Source organism: Anarhichas minor, unplaced genomic scaffold (genome assembly GCF_050575085.1).
Source record: "Anarhichas minor isolate MPS153535 unplaced genomic scaffold, ASM5057508v1 ptg000105l, whole genome shotgun sequence".
In the NCBI taxonomy this organism is placed as follows: Eukaryota; Metazoa; Chordata; class Actinopteri; order Perciformes; family Anarhichadidae; genus Anarhichas; species Anarhichas minor.
Window position 1 is genome coordinate 366,474 of NW_027466551.1, and position 17,051 is coordinate 383,524.

Genomic DNA, 17,051 nt, shown 5'->3' on the forward strand with positions numbered 1-17,051 from the left:
TGTAAAATGAATCATTAAATCTGTTTTTTTGTGTAAAAATGTAATTTTGCATTTTGAATATGAGAAAAATAACATTGAATTCATTGTTAACTTAGTAATTATTTATGGTGAATTTGACACACATGAATTCAAATGAACAGAATGATTTTTATTTGAATTTAAAGAATATATTTTAAACAGTACAGAAGAATAATGTATTATTTTTGTCATCATCATTTTATGTTATTAAAGCTTTCCAATTCTATTTCTTTAAGCATAATTATTTTTATTTATTTATTTAATATGTTGTATTTGTTATTTGTTTGAAAACTTGAATACTTGAAAACATTTTTATAAAATGAATTAAAAGATAAAGATTGTTTCAATAGTTGAAATGAATAAAAACTTATTTAACAGAATTATAATTATTTCATATACATGAAGTATTTAATGTTTATTCCACCACCTTGTGGACAAAATATGAACTTCATCTTTTCTTCCTCTTCACTTTCTATCGTTTTCTATTTTATTTAAGTTTTTATCCATTTGGAGGTTTGAGTTTTATTGAGATGAAAAATAATAAATAAATAAATAAAGCTACGAAAACACAAAGAAATATTTAAATAGATACAAATGAAAATAAATTAAAAAACAATAGAGAGAAGAAGAGGTTTAGGTTATTAAACATGATGACGTATTGATCAATAATCAATAGGACTGAATGTAATGCTGGTGCAATGGTTCATAATATTAATATTAATATTCCTCTCTGTCTGCAAGAAGATGCTGAATCATGTTTCAGACATTATGTAAAGTCACATCTTTCTCCTCCTCCTCTTCCTCCTCTTCCTCCTCCTCCTCCTCCTCCTCCTCCTCCTCCTTCTCCTCCTCCTCCTCCTCCTCCTCTTCCTCCGGAGGACATCAGCCCCCCTGCTCAGCCTTAAAGCAGTCTGCCGCCTCATCACATGCCCACCCTCCCTCCCTCCTCATCTCCTCATCTCCTCCGCCCTTCCTCCTCGGCTCTAGTAGGAGCGGCTCGTCCCCGTCGGTCCTCCGGTCTCCGGTCCTCCGGTCAGGTTCGGGCGGATCTGTGTGCTTCATTCTTCAGTATTTGGAGGTAAGAGGACCGGGACCATGAGACCGGGATCATGAGACCGGGATCATGAGACCGGGTCCCGGATCTTTTCCGTTTGAACCGGAATATTCGTGCTGTGTTTTTATCGTGTTGCTGCAGACGCACTTGTCTCGTCTCCTCTCCTCTCTTCTCCTCCTCTTCTCTTCCTCTTCCTCCTCCATCGTCCACGAGCTTCTGTTTTAACGTCGAATGATCGTTTCCTCCGTTTGATCTTTATTGCGTTAATATTCTGTTTCCAGCAGTGTGTTTATTACAATAATCATAATAATATTGTGACGATGATGCGCATCGATACTCAGACATCAGGCTCCAAGTTTAATTATATTATTTTACATGAATTAGTCCGCAAGGTCAGCAAATAGTGAATATGTTGAAATATCAAGTCAGACATCATATTTATATTAATAATAACAATAATAAACATTAGCTCATATTTGAATATTTAAGGCTCCATTAAAGATCAATAAGTTGATTAATGTTGGTGAAATATTTTAATATCTTGTTCAGTTTACTGTGAAACAATCAATCAGCTGGTTGATTAATCTGATCGATTATTAATAAAAGGAGCAGAAAAACGTTTAATATCGTCTCAAAATGATTCATTTAGTTATAAATATATTTTACTGCTTAAAGTTAGAAGATCTGAAGTGTATGTATATATATATGTATATATATATATATATATATATATACATAGATATATACATAGATCTATGTATATATATCTATGTATATATGTATAAACAAACAAAGTTATTGATCATTATATTTATCTTTGTTTGTTATTGTAGAATAAATGTGTAGGATTCTGTCTGATCACGTGTTTAAATGACGTGTGTGTGTGTGGTCCGTTAGTGCGCACACACACACACACACACACACAGTTGAAGCTCTTACTGATGAGAACATGAAGCTCTCAGACAATCAGTTCGTCCTCAGAGACTCAAACAGATGACTTAAGTTCAGAAGTACTTCGATCATTTACTTCAGTAAAAGTACAAATACCTCAAACTAAAAGATAATTAAATGTTCCTTCAGTTAAAGTACACAAGTATAATCAGCAGAAGTACTTTGTTATATGATATAATATCATGTTATTCTGTTTTAAAACATTTTAATGTTCATGTGGAGTTAGTTTGTAGATTAAAGTTTTATTTAAAATACATTAAACATGTTTATAATTAAAACTAGAAAACATAAAAACTTCTTAAATATTAGTCATATTAGTCTGTCTGCACTACTACCTCTGTCTGCACAATTACCTCTGTCTGCACTACTACCTCTGTCTGCACAACTACCTCTGTCTGCACAACTACCTCTGTCTGCACTACTACCTCTGTCTGCACGCCTACCTCTGTCTGCACTACTACCTCTGTCTGCACTACTACCTCTGTCTGCACAACTACCTCTGTCTGCACAACTACCTCTGTCTGCACTACTACCTCTGTCTGCACAACTACCTCTGTCTGCACAACTACCTCTGTCTGCACTACAACCTCTGTCTGCACAACTACCTCTGTCTGCACAACTACCTCTGTCTGCACTACTACCTCTGTCTGCACAACTACCTCTGTCTGCACAACTACCTCTGTCTGCACAACTACCTCTGTCTGCACTACAACCTCTGTCTGCACGACTACCTCTGTCTGCACTACTACCTCTGTCTGCACAACTACCTCTGTCTGCACTACTACCTGTCTGCACTACTACCTCTGTCTGCACTACTACATCTGTCTGCACTACTACCTGTCTGCACTATTACCTCTGTCTGCACTACTACCTCTGTCTGCACGAATACCTCTGTCTGCACTACTACCTGTCTGCACTATTACCTCTGTCTGCACTACTACCTCTGTCTGCACTACTACCTCTGTCTGCACTATTACCTCTGTCTGCACAACTACCTCTGTCTACACTACTACCTGTCTGCACTACTACCTCTGTCTGCACTACTACCTCTGTCTGCACTATTACCTCTGTCTGCACTACTACCTCTGTCTGCACTACTACCTCTGTCTGCACAACTACCTCTGTCTGCACTACTACCTCTGTCTGCACTATTACCTCTGTCTGCACAATTACCTCTGTCTGCAATATCACCTCTGTCTGCACTATACCTCTGTCTGCACTACTACCTCTGTCTGCACTATCACCACCACTTACACTATCACCTCCATTGCCATTGTTGTTTATAGCTTTATGTTCATATAGATATATATATATATATCTATATATATATATCTATATATATACACTTTTTTGGATATATGTTCATACTTATATTGTACATATTGTTAAATGTTTATACCTACATCTGTTTTGTTTTCATGTTTATTGTAAATTTGTGTTTGTACATCGAGAGCGAAGTGGAAACCGGAGTCAAAATACCAATAAAGCTGATTCTGATTCTGAATGTGGCTTAAACAGCGAGATATAAGATGTCTACCAGAGGACAGGTGTGTGTGTCTACCAGAGGACAGGTGTGTCTGACAGCTAAAATGCTAACAGACATGAACATGCTAACAGACATGAACATGTTAACAGACAGGAACATGTTAACATACATGAACATGTTAACAGACAGGAACATGTTAACAGACAGGAACATGTTAACAGACATGAACATGCTAACAGACAGGAACATGCTAACAGACAGGAACATGTTGACAGACAGGAACATGCTAACAGACAGGAACATGTTAACAGACAGGAACATGTTAACAGCCAGGAACATGTTAACAGACAGGAACATGCTAACAGACAGGAACATGTCAACAGACAGGAACATGTCAACAGACAGGAACATGCTAACAGACAGGAACATGTTAACATACATGAACATGCTAACAGACAGGAACATTTAACAGACAGGAACATGTTAACAGACAGGAACATGTTAACAGACATGAACATGCTAACAGACAGGAACATGTTAACAGACAGGAACATGTTAACAGACAGGAACATGTTAACAACAGGAACATGCTAACAGACAGGAACATGTCAACAGACAGGAACATGTCAACAGACAGGAACATGCTAACAGACATGAACATGCTAACAGACAGGAACATGTTAACATACATGAACATGCTAACAGACAGGAATATGCTAACAGACAGGAACATGCTAACAGACAGGAACATGCAGAGTTCAGATGAGTTCAGGTCTGGAGTCATGAAACAGGAAGTGAAGCTGTTTGTGAGTCTCTGGAGGAGGAGTGTAACCACAGAGAGACTGTTGAGGAGCAGCAGGGCGTTGGCCTGACTGGAGGAGCTGATAAACAGGAGGGGGGGGGGGGGGGATGAAAGAGAAGACACGACACGAGGGAGGTGGTTCACAGGAAGAAATATCCTCCTCCTCTTCCTCCTCCTTCTCCTCCTCTTCCTCCTCCTTCTCCTCCTCTTCCTCCTCCTCGTCTTCCTCCTCTGCAGCAGAAATTAGATTTCATGACTTGGTTGTTTTGTCCTCAGACTCGAGGTTCAGATGAGTCATTCTGAACCTCGTTGATAAAATGTTGTATAATATTTAATATTATATAACTATAATATAATTATATAATATATATAATAATAATACTTCTGTTTGTTTCTGTTCCAGCTGGTTAAAACCAACAAGAGGAAGGTTTCTTTGCAGTCATGCAGAAGGTAATCAATAATCAATAATCAATGAAAGACTATCAATATTACTGCATCATTTACAGCTAACTTTTACGTTTACTAACTTTGTTATTACATTTTTTCAAAACATTTTCAAGAACGAAACATTTCATTATTTTTTAGTTCCGTCCTTCTGAATGAGAGGAACCGAAACTTTATTGACAAACACAATATCTCTGAATACAGCGAACTGAATGTTAGTACGGAGGACGAACGATGAAATTATGACATGAAATATTAAATAAATAAATTACGCAATAAATAAATACATAAAAAGAAAGACGTAGAAATTAAAACCTTAATTATCAAATAAATGTGAAATAATGAATAAAATGTATTTACTTATTAAAAATCGAAATCAAAATGATTTCTAGTATTTTTAATAACCTTCCTGCTCAGAATGAGAGTCAACATAATTTCTATATTCAGCTTTTAAAATACACACATAAAATAGAAAAATATAAATGATTTCCACTATTTTTAATGACAAACACAACATCACTGTATATACAGCAAGCTACTCTTTATAGCATGCTAGCCTAGTAGCATTGAGTTGAATCCAGCTCAATGCTAATGTTAGTTAAAACATTATTACTCTATTATTCTCTATTATTAATGTTACCTGTTCACCTTTGTTTTCTAATAACTTTGTTTGCACATATTTTATATATATTTTATGATTTAAAGCTCAATGTTAATATCTCAAATAGAAAGACGGATAAAACCATAAAAACAACATCCAGGTTGTAGAAAACAGGAAAGACTTCACCTCCTGAATGTGTGTGATGGTCTCAGGTGGAGGGACGGGGGACTCCGGTCAACCTGCCGTCATCCAGGGGCCCGAGCACCCCGGGGTCTCCTGCTACTGGCATCATGGTAACACCTGCTCCAACACACCTGAAACACACTGGAAACACAGCTGACACACACCTGAAACAAACCTGACTCACACCTCAAACACACCTGAAACAAACACCTGAAACACAACTAAAACAAACACCTCAAACACACCTGAAACACACATGAGACACACCTGAAACACACATGAGACACACCTCAAACATCTGTTCCCTGTGTGTGTGCGTGTGTGTGTGTGTGTGTGCTGCGTCCAGGCGCGAGTGAACGACCAGGTGGTCGGCTACAGAGACCTGGCAGCTCTGCCCAGAGATAAAGCTATCCTTCAGGTGGAGAGACCCGACCTGATGACCTACCAACCACACCTCACCTTCTCCCCCCTCGACCCGCCCCGCAGACAAGTACACACACGTTGTCACACACAAACACACACACACACTAAACTGAATAGTCTGGAATCTTCTCACCTGAAACACCTGTAGACACATTCAGCAGGTGAAATCTCTCCATTATTATTTTGTCGTCCCTGAAAACACAAACAGGTCAGAGTGTGAACTAACATATGAGTAATAATAATAACAAAAACAATATTAATATTATTAATGATATAATAATAATCATTAAGTTACTTTATGTTAAGTTTGTTTCATTCAACCTGAAAACATGAACCTTCCTCTCAGTTTGAGTGTTAATGTGTCTCATTGTGTCTCATTGTCTCTCATTGTGTCTGTCTCTCATTGTCTCTCATTGTGTCTCATTGTGTCTCTGTCTCTCATTGTGTCTCATTGTCTCTGTCTCTCATTGTGTCACATTGTGTCTGTCTCTCATTGTCTCTCATTGTGTCTCATTGTGTCTCAGTCTCTCATTGTCTCTCATTGTGTCTCATTGTGTCTCATTGTCTCTCAGTCTCTCATTGTCTCTCATTGTGTCTCATTGTGTCTCTGTCTCTCATTGTCCATCATTGTGTCTCAGTCTCTCATTGTGTCTCATTGTGTCTCATTGTGTCTCATTGTCTCTCAGTCTCTCATTGTCTCTCATTGTGTCTCATTGTGTCTCTCATTGTCTCTCAGTCTCTCATTGTGTCTCAGTCTCTCTTTGTCTCTCATTGTGTCTCTCTGGTCTGCAGCGGTCTCTATCTCCTCCTGCCTCGTCTCCTACCATGTCTCCTGAGGTAAGACCTGCTGCCTCCATCTCACAGCCTTCATCTGCTGCTGATGATGATGATGATGATGATGATGATCCTCGACCCTCGTCTTCAGTTTCAATCACGTCTTTGTTCAAAATGAGACATTTAAAGTCTCTGGTTGTCCTCTGAGGACAAAGCGTCTCTGTTTCTGTCATGTTGTTCTTGATCATCAGGATTTTACTTTGAAAGGTCAAAGATTTTTTCAACCAAAGTGATCTGTTGATCTAATAAAGTTCAGATAAAAATGATCTGTTTGTGTTTCATCTCCAGGTGAAGGAACGCAGAGCAGAGAGTGACAGCGGCTCACCTGGAGGATCAACGCTGACTCTGCAGAGTGGACGCAAGATCAGTGGAAGCCAGCAGCACTTCCACAGACCAGGTCTCTCTCTCTCACTCACACTCGCTCGCACGCACGCACGCACACACACACACACACACACACACACACACACACACACACACACACACACACACACACACACACACACACACACACACACACACACACACACACACACACACACACACACACACACACACACACAAAATCTAATTCAATCTTTTTATGTATTAATACTTTTTAATACTCTGAAACTGAGTCTGAACTGTGAGAACTATGTTTTTAGATAACGGAGCAAATATCTACAGGAAACCTCCCATCTACAAACATGGTGAGCTCTTCATCTTCATCACTGTTTCTGCTGTCACTCTTCTTCGTGTTTATACTCTCCTGATTTCTTCAGAGGTTAACAAACATGTCGAAGGCGTCATTCAGTCAGCAAAGTTTCCAGCTGCTCAGCCTCCAGATCCAAACCTGCCGTCCAAGATAGAGACCGAGTATTGGCCCTGCCCCCCCTCACTGGCTGCCATGGGTAACACACACACACACACACAACCTATCTGCAGTTTAAGTTTAAAACAGGTTTAAACCTTTGTTGTAACTAAATGTCTTAAACCCAAACTCCACTTGTGGTTTAGTCTTTACATTACATTACAGTCATTTAGCAGACGCTTTTATCCAAAGCAACTTACAATAAGTGTATTCAACATATTCAAGAGAACTACTAGTCACCAGAAGTCATAAGTGCATCTCCTCTAAACAAGGATCTAAGAGCATAAACCAGAGCAGAAGAACAGAAACAAACTAGTATGAATACAGTAAGTGGTGAGTGGAAGGCTCAGGGTAGGCCTTCTTGAAGAGGTGAGTCTTCAGCCTGATGAAAGATGGGCAGCGACTCTGCTGTCCTGACGTCAGTGGGGAGTTCATTCCACCACTGTGGGGCCAGGACAGGAAACAGCCGCGACCGGGTTGATCGGCTGCAGGGACCTCTGAGCGACGGGGCAAACAAGCTTTAGAGGTCTGATGGCTGACGCCAGGGCTCCGGCAAGTAGAGAGTTGCAGTACAGGCGGGAGATGACAAGAGCCTGGATGAGCACCTGCGCCGTCTCATCAGTGAGGAAGGGGCGAATCCTCCTGATGTTGTAGAGCAGGAATCTGCAGGAGCGTGTAACCGACGCAATGTTTGCTGAGAATGAGAGTTGGTCATCCAGGGTCACACCCAGGTTCTTCGCAGTCCGAGTTGGCGTCACCACGGTATCATCAATGGTGATGGACAGGTCTCGGTGTCACATTACTAAGAGAAGTAATGCGAGCGAATAACAGAACCCAGAGATATTGTGTAGTGCGAGAAGAGAAGGGGGCCCAGGACTGAACCTTGTGGAACCCCCGACACGGCCCCCCTCCATGTCACCTGGTAGGATCGACCTGTCAGGTAGGACGCAAACAGGGAGAGTGCAGAGCCTGAGACGCCCATCCCCTCGAGTGTGGAGAGGAGGATCTGGTGGTTCACATTGTCAAACACTGCAGACAGGTCCAGGAGAATCAGGACAGAGGAGAGAGAGTTCGCTCTCGCTGCATGAAGCGACTCTGTCACCGCAAGGAGGGCTGTCTCTGTCGAGTGACCCACTTTGGGGCTGTTCTGGTGGAGATAGGAAGACAGTTGAGTAAAGACAGCACGTTCAAGTGTTTTGGATAGAAAGGGTAGAAGAGAAACCGGTCTGAAGTTCTTGACATCAGAGGGGTCAAGTGATGGTTCCTTCAGAAGGGGGGTGACTCTGGCAGTCTTGAAAGCTGTGGGAAAGCATCCTGAAACAAGAGATGTGTTGATTAGGTGGGTGAGGAAAGGAAGGAGTTCAGTCGCAATAGACTGAAGAAGAGGGGAGGGGATCGGGTCAAGGGAGCACGTGGTGGGGCGGTTAGATGTAACAAGGTTGAGGACCTCGTTAGGGGAGAGGGGAGCAAGATAGGGTAAGATGGGGAATGGAGAGTGGAGGGAGAGCTGTGGGGGAAGAGCTGGAGATGGTAGAGAGGGAGAGGATGGACAGGGAGAGGGGGGCTGAGAGAAGGAGGATCTGATATCGTTTACCTTCTTGTCAAAGAAGTTGGCGAAATCATCTGGGAGAAGGGAGGAAGTAGGAGGAGGGGGTGGGGGTTGGTGGAGTGAAGAGAAAGTTTCGAAGAGTTTTTTAGGATTGGAAGCAGAGGTTAGGATTTTGGAGCGGAAGAACTCGGCTTTAGCAGTAGAAAGAGTGGTGGAACAAGTGGAAAGAAGAGCTTGGAAGTTAAGAAGGTCCTCAGGGAGTCTGCCTTTTCTCCATTTACGCTCACCTCTCTTAGGCTCCGTCTGTCAGTACGACAGCCATGGGGCAGGTGGAGTTGGCCGTGCAGGCCTGGAGGTGAAGGGACAGAGGTTGTCCAGAGAAGAGGAAAGGGTGGAGAGGAGAAGATCAGTAGCAGTATCAGGGGATAGGACAGAGAAGGATTCTGGGTCAGGGAGAGCAGAGGTAACAGAAGAGGAAAGATCAGCGGGGGAGAGGGATCAAAGATGACTACGGGTAGAAACCATGTGGGTAGGTGGAGGAAGTACGGGGGGAGAGGAGAGGGAGTAAGACATGAAATAGTGGTCAGAGAGCTGGAGGGGAGTGACGGAGAGGTTAGCAGTAGAACAGTGTCTAGTGAAGATGAGATCCAGCTGGTTGCCGGCCTTGTGGGTCGGAGGAGAAGAGGAGTGGTAAAGGTCAAAGGACGAGAGGAAGGAAAGAAGAGGTTCTAATTTATCAGTCTGGATGTTGAAGTCGCCGAGCAGGATGAGTGCTGAGCCATCGTCATGGAAGTGCGAGACTAATGTGTCGAGCTCCTCCAGGAACTCACCAAGAGGGCCTGGTGGGCGATACACAACAGCAATGGTGAGCAAGGAGTTATTTTAGCTGTATTTTTATGAGTTGGTTTGAATTAGTATGTTGTTCCCGTGGTATTAGCTCCTCTCCTCAAGTGCGTGTGATATGATCTCAGGGCTCAGCTTTTAAACCCTGATAGCTCTGAAGATAATGAGATGCTAAGTGACAGACTGTGTCTTTAGCTCGACCTAACTTTGAGCTTGAACTCTATTAGAGATCGAGTGGAGGAAGAAGAAGGAGCTGCAGGAGGAAGACGAGTTTGAAGACCTGACAGGAGAAGCTGAGATCCTGCAGGAACAAGCTCTGGAAAAGGTTCATTAGTTAAACATCAGAGCAACACACAAACAGAAATAAGCAGAAGTAACTGATGCTTTCTGTGTTCGTGGTGAGATCAGATCAAGTCCAACCTGGGTCGCCTCATCCTGAAGGAGGAGAAAGAGAAGGCCGGTCACTGTCGGAGGAAGACGCAGTCGCTGCCGGACAGATCGCACATGCACACCAGTAAGACTCTTCTGTCGGCGGCGTCTTTGTGTTCGGGATGAATCTGATCTCAACACTTTCTTTTGTTTGTCTGCAGGTTTGTCAGCTGGTGCATCAAAGTCTCCTTCACACTCCGGCCCGGCTCTGACCAGAGTAAGTGATGAGAGCTGCTGCAGCTTCACCTTCACCACTGATGTGGTTCTGATCAAGTTAAATTACAACAGGAGTTAGAACACATGACGTAGCGATGATCCACTGAGAGCTGATGGTGTTCTGATCGGGTTGGACAGTGAATATTACATTACATTACAGTCATTTAGCAGACGCTTTTATCCAAAGCGACTTACAATTCAGAGTCTATCACATTTCTACACCGTAGGTACAGCTACGGGAGCAATTTTGGGGTTAAGTGTCTTGCTCAAGGACACATCGACATGCGACTAGCGGAGCCGGGGATTGAACCGCCGACCCTCTGATTGAAAGACGGCCCTGCTATCCACTTAGCCACAGTCTCCACTATACATAATACAGGTTTTCTATGTATTGTCAGTAAATATACATCAGTATATACGAGTTGGTAAATCTGTTGATGTGATAAAGACGATGTCGTGTTGTTTGACATGTAAATTTAATGTTTGATTATCTGGTATTCTGTGTGTTTCTGCCGCAGATGGAGATTACATCAATTAAATCTAAATAGTTCTATTTCTAGGGAGCATAAAAAACACATTTTGTTGAAATGTTTAATATCAAATGTAAAATGATTTTCTTTGTGTGTTTGCAGATGCAGTCTGCAGAGTTCTCCACAGACGGAGATAAAAGAGAAGCAGGTAGAAGTTCTACCCTGAAGCGTTCAGTTTTACAGAGTTACACAAATGCATCACGAATAAAGGAAACGCAACGTATCCTTCAAAGAGTAGAAACAGTACTGATACCTGCAGTACAGTAGCAACAGTACTAATACCTACAGTACAGTAGCCACAGTACTAATACCTACAGTACAGTAGTAACGGTACTAATACCTGCAGTACAGTAGTAACGGTACTAATACCTGCAGTACAGTAGCAGCAGTACTGATACCTACAGTACAGTAGTAACGGTACTAATACCTGCAGTACAGTAGTAACGGTACTAATACCTGCAGTACAGTAGTAACGGTACTAATACCTACAGTACAGTAGTAACGGTACTAATACCTGCAGTACAGTAGCAGCAGTACTGATACCTACAGTACAGTAGCAACAGTACTAATACCTACAGTACAGTAGTAACGGTACTAATACCTGCAGTACAGTAGTAACGGTACTAATACCTGCAGTACAGTAGCAACGGTACTGATACCTGCAGTACAGTAGCAGCAGCACTGATACCTACAGTACAGTAGCAACAGTACTAATACCTACAGTACAGTAGTAACGGTACTAATACCTGCAGTACAGTAGTAACGGTACTAATACCTGCAGTACAGTAGCAACGGTACTGATACCTGCAGTACAGTAGCAGCAGCACTGATACCTACAGTACAGTAGCAACAGTACTAATACCTACAGTACAGTAGTAACGGTACTAATACCTACAGTACAGTAGTAACGGTACTAATACCTGCAGTACAGTAGCAACGGTACTGATACCTGCAGTACAGTAGCAACAGTACTAATACCTGCAGTACAGTAGTAACGGTACTAATACCTGCAGTACAGTAGCAACGGTACTGATACCTGCAGTACAGTAGCAGCAGTACTAATACCTACAGTACAGTAGTAACGGTACTAATACCTGCAGTACAGTAGTAACGGTACTAATACCTGCAGTACAGTAGCAACGGTACTAATACCTACAGTACAGTAGTAACGGTACTAATACCTGCAGTACAGTAGTAACGGTACTAATACCTGCAGTACAGTAGTAACGGTACTAATACCTGCAGTACAGTAGCAACGGTACTGATACCTACAGTACAGTAGTAACGGTACTAATACCTGCAGTACAGTAGTAACGGTACTAATACCTGCAGTACAGTAGTAACGGTACTAATACCTGCAGTACAGTAGCAACGGTACTGATACCTACAGTACAGTAGCAACGGTACTGATACCTACAGTACAGTAGCAACGGTACTAATACCTGCAGTACAGTAGTAACGGTACTAATACCTGCAGTACAGTAGCAACGGTACTGATACCTACAGTACAGTAGTAACGGTACTAATACCTGCAGTACAGTAGTAACGGTACTAATACCTGCAGTACAGTAGCAACGGTACTGATACCTACAGTACAGTAGCAACGGTACTGATACCTACAGTACAGTAGCAACGGTACTAATACCTACAGTACAGTAGCAACGGTACTGATACCTGCAGTACAGTAGCAACGGTACTGATACCTACAGTACAGTAGTAACGGTACTGATACCTACAGTACAGTAGCAACGGTACTGATACCTACAGTACAGTAGTAACGGTACTAATACCTGCAGTACAGTAGTAACGGTACTAATACCTGCAGTACAGTAGCAACGGTACTGATACCTACAGTACAGTAGTAACGGTACTAATACCTGCAGTACAGTAGCAACGGTACTGATACCTACAGTACAGTAGCAACGGTACTAATACCTACAGTACAGTAGCAACAGTACTAATACCTGCAGTACAGTAGCAACAGTACTAATACCTACAATACAGTAGCAACAGTACTGATACCTGCAGTACAGTAGCAACAGTACTAATACCTACAGTACAGTAGTAACAGTACTGATACCTGCAGTACAGTAGTAACAGTACTGATACCTGCAGTACAGTAGTAACAGTACTAATACCTGCAGTACAGTAGTAACAGTACTGATACCTACAGTACAGTAGCAACAGTACTAATACCTACAGTACAGTAGCAACGGTACTGATACCTACAGTACAGTAGTAACGGTACTAATACCTGCAGTACAGTAGTAACGGTACTAATACCTGCAGTACAGTAGCAACGGTACTGATACCTGCAGTACAGTAGCAGCAGTACTGATACCTACAGTACAGTAGCAACAGTACTAATACCTACAGTACAGTAGTAACGGTACTAATACCTGCAGTACAGTAGTAACGGTACTAATACCTGCAGTACAGTAGCAACGGTACTGATACCTGCAGTACAGTAGCAGCAGTACTGATACCTACAGTACAGTAGCAACAGTACTAATACCTACAGTACAGTAGTAACGGTACTAATACCTGCAGTACAGTAGTAACGGTACTAATACCTGCAGTACAGTAGCAACGGTACTAATACCTGCAGTACAGTAGCAACGGTACTGATACCTACAGTACAGTAGCAACGGTACTAATACCTACAGTACAGTAGCAACGGTACTGATACCTGCAGTACAGTAGCAACGGTACTGATACCTACAGTACAGTAGTAACGGTACTGATACCTACAGTACAGTAGCAACGGTACTGATACCTACAGTACAGTAGTAACGGTACTAATACCTGCAGTACAGTAGTAACGGTACTAATACCTGCAGTACAGTAGCAACGGTACTGATACCTACAGTACAGTAGTAACGGTACTAATACCTGCAGTACAGTAGCAACGGTACTGATACCTACAGTACAGTAGCAACGGTACTAATACCTACAGTACAGTAGCAACAGTACTAATACCTGCAGTACAGTAGCAACAGTACTAATACCTACAATACAGTAGCAACAGTACTGATACCTGCAGTACAGTAGCAACAGTACTAATACCTACAGTACAGTAGCAACAGTACTAATACCTACAGTACAGTAGCAACAGTACTAATACCTGCAGTACAGTAGTAACAGTACTAATACCTACAATACAGTAGTAACAGTACTGATACCTGCAGTACAGTAGTAACAGTACTAATACCTGCAGTACAGTAGTAACAGTACTGATACCTACAGTACAGTAGTAACAGTACTGATACCTGCAGTACAGTAGTAACAGTACTGATACCTACAGTACAGTAGTAACAGTACTAATACCTACAGTACAGTAGTAACAGTACTGATACCTGCAGTACAGTAGTAACAGTACTGATACCTGCAGTACAGTAGCAACAGTACTGATACCTGCAGTAGAAACTAGAGTTAGCTTCAAGGCCAACGGTTAGCATTTCATGAGCTTACTACTTTATGCTGAGAGTCTGATATGAGGAGCATCTTTTATTCCACTTGTGTTAATGAATAATTGATGAGGTCACACTGAATCTAGAGAGGTGTCATGACTCACATCTCACAGTATCACCCTCTGATCTAGAACACAACATAACACAGCATTATAATATTTACAAACAGTATTTAATAACTTTTTGCACATGTCACAGTCACATATATAATAATTTGAGAGCACAAAATAATATGACAGGATTTAAAATCGTTGTTTATTCAATGTTCTGACTGTCGGATTTTCCTGTCGTGTCTTTGCAGCTGCTCAGGTAAGCATGTCTACATGTCGTCTACGTGTCGTCTGCGCGTCCTCTACGCGTCCTCTACGCGTCCTCTACGCGTCAACTGCAGACGTGTTGTCTGCATGTCAGCTGTGTGTTGCCTGCATGTCGTCTACGTCATCAACATGTCTCCTGCTAGTTGTCTCCATGTCAGCTTTGTGTCGTCTGTGTGGCATGTGCAGACGTTTTGCCTGCATGTCGTGTAGTCTGCTCAGTCTGTGGCATATGCAGTAGCATCTGTGTTTAACCTTTCAGTCTTTACTGAACAGCTGCAAGTCTAAACTAACTCTTCCTGCACTCGGCTTGAGCTTCTTTGAGCGTGTGTCTCTCAAACTCTTGTGTGTGTGTGTGTTGAATCTGCATCTTTACACCATGCTCCGATTTCTAACTCTACTTACTTTTGGCTTGGTATCATGCGACGGTGTGTGTGTGTGTGTGCGCGTGTGTGTAGAACGGAGATGCTCGGAGGGAGAGGATGGACAGAGGAAACTCTCTCCCCAATATTCTGGAGCAGAAGGTGAGTTGATGTTGAGTCACTGAATCAAAGTGAATCAACACGTGTTTTGTTCATGAACGATATCATTGTTAGAATGTATGAAACATAAAACAAGCAGTTATTGTGACAGATATTTGATAAAGATGAAGAAGTGACGATGTTACAGCTCATGATGTTGTGTTCAGATTCTTCCCTATGAAGCGCTGATTGTGACCCACAGAGGGCGCTGCAGGCTACCACCAGGAGTGGACCGCACTCGACTGGAGGTGTGTGTGTGTGTGCATCAATAATTATAATATATATTATCAAAAAGTAGTTTTGTTTTCTGAAGATTATTAAGTTAAACAGCATTTAAAACTGAAAGCAATAAACATTTTATTTATTATTATATATTAATTTGTGTATTATTGACTTTTCCCCTCCTCCTCCTCCTCCTCCTCCTCCTCAGAGACATCTGGCTCCGGATCAGTTCCAGCAGCTCTTCCAGATGTCGATGTCTGAGTTCGAGCGTCTTTCTTTGTGGAGACGAAACGAGCTGAAGAAGAAAGCTTCACTTTTCTAACAGGAAGTGACCTCATCCATTCAAATACTTGATGACCCGCCTACTTGGAGGAGGAGGAGACACACGCACACACACTAACTAACCAATCACGTCTCTGGATGAGATCAGCTGGCCCTGATTAACCCTTTACTCGCATGTATAACCTGCACTTATAATCACTACTGCTAGCAAACCTTCATCATCATCATCTTCATCAGAGGTCTGGTTTCATGAAGCGGGTTCACTTTCTAACTATATCACATCGCCGTGGTTACTGTGTCTACCGACCAATCGGATCACTGGAAACACGATAACTCAACCTACGGAAGCCCGATAGCGCCAAAATTCACAGCTTTATTATAAAGGGACATTTTTAATAAAGCTGAACAATTACTGCAGAGAGGAGTGTTGATTATAGACTGCAGAGAGGAGGATGAAGATGATGATGAGGAGGGATGTCGTCTCCCCGTTAAGCTGTTATTGATCAGGTCTTTCTGACTCTTTAATTCATACAAACGTCAGATAAAAGATCAGAATCTGATTTTATCGTTTGACATCATTCAGACTGATGATCATCGTTACCGCTGACTAAACCGATCTCTATCATATGTATAATATTCATCATGTAGACCTGATGAAGATTTCATCTCATCAATAAATGAATACTCGTTATTGACTGATCAATAACTCCTGTTAACACCCGGCTTCATGACATCATTCAGTCCTCTGTTCACGATTCATGTTTTCAACTGATTGTAAACTTTATTTATATTTATAAATGTATTTGATGATTGTACTTTTCATGCTTTTATTTTGAAAATATTATCACTGTACAGTTGTTTTTATTCCTCGCATTAACTTCCACTTACCTTTATTTTGAAGGAGCAGTTCGTACTAATCAACACGGCCGCGTCTTTGTCTCAGTCATCTTCACGCTCTCCTCTTCTTCCTCATCTGGTCTCGTTTCTGTTGTTTGATGTAAAGTAGTTAAAATAAACCAGAGAACAGAT

At 41.8% G+C, this 17,051-nt stretch overlaps 1 protein-coding gene across 3 annotated transcripts; it reads left to right on the plus strand.

The window, feature by feature from the left end:
* Positions 1-938: 938 nt before the first annotated feature.
* dmtn (dematin actin binding protein) lies at positions 939-17,051 on the plus strand. 3 transcript variants are annotated; one of them, XM_076082837.1, is made up of 16 exons: positions 941-1,096; positions 4,715-4,761; positions 5,569-5,649; positions 5,886-6,029; positions 6,755-6,799; positions 7,085-7,193; positions 7,441-7,485; positions 7,558-7,686; positions 10,266-10,363; positions 10,447-10,552; positions 10,629-10,684; positions 11,316-11,361; positions 14,772-14,773; positions 15,456-15,521; positions 15,686-15,766; positions 15,949-17,051. In XM_076082837.1, exons 2-16 carry the CDS (start codon positions 4,753-4,755, stop codon positions 16,060-16,062), a joined length of 1,131 nt encoding a protein of 376 aa, XP_075938952.1. In that variant the 5' UTR covers positions 941-1,096; positions 4,715-4,752; the 3' UTR covers positions 16,063-17,051. The 3 variants fall into 3 exon arrangements, 1 of the variants encoding a protein (XP_075938952.1); XR_012950125.1 differs by lacking the exons at positions 14,772-14,773; positions 15,949-17,051 and adding an exon at positions 3,475-3,570 and having other exon boundaries at positions 948-1,096; positions 14,985-15,521; XR_012950124.1 differs by lacking the exons at positions 14,772-14,773; positions 15,949-17,051 and having other exon boundaries at positions 939-1,096; positions 14,985-15,521.

What these genes read in the sequence shown, in the direction of transcription:
- dmtn (XM_076082837.1), top strand. An exon ending in CTCCTGCTACTGGCATCATG is followed by an intron (nt 5,650 to 5,885) that starts GTAACACCTGCT and finishes TGCTGCGTCCAG; the next exon opens with GCGCGAGTGAACGACCAGGT. An exon ending in AGGAACAAGCTCTGGAAAAG is followed by an intron (nt 10,364 to 10,446) that starts GTTCATTAGTTA and finishes TGGTGAGATCAG; the next exon opens with ATCAAGTCCAACCTGGGTCG.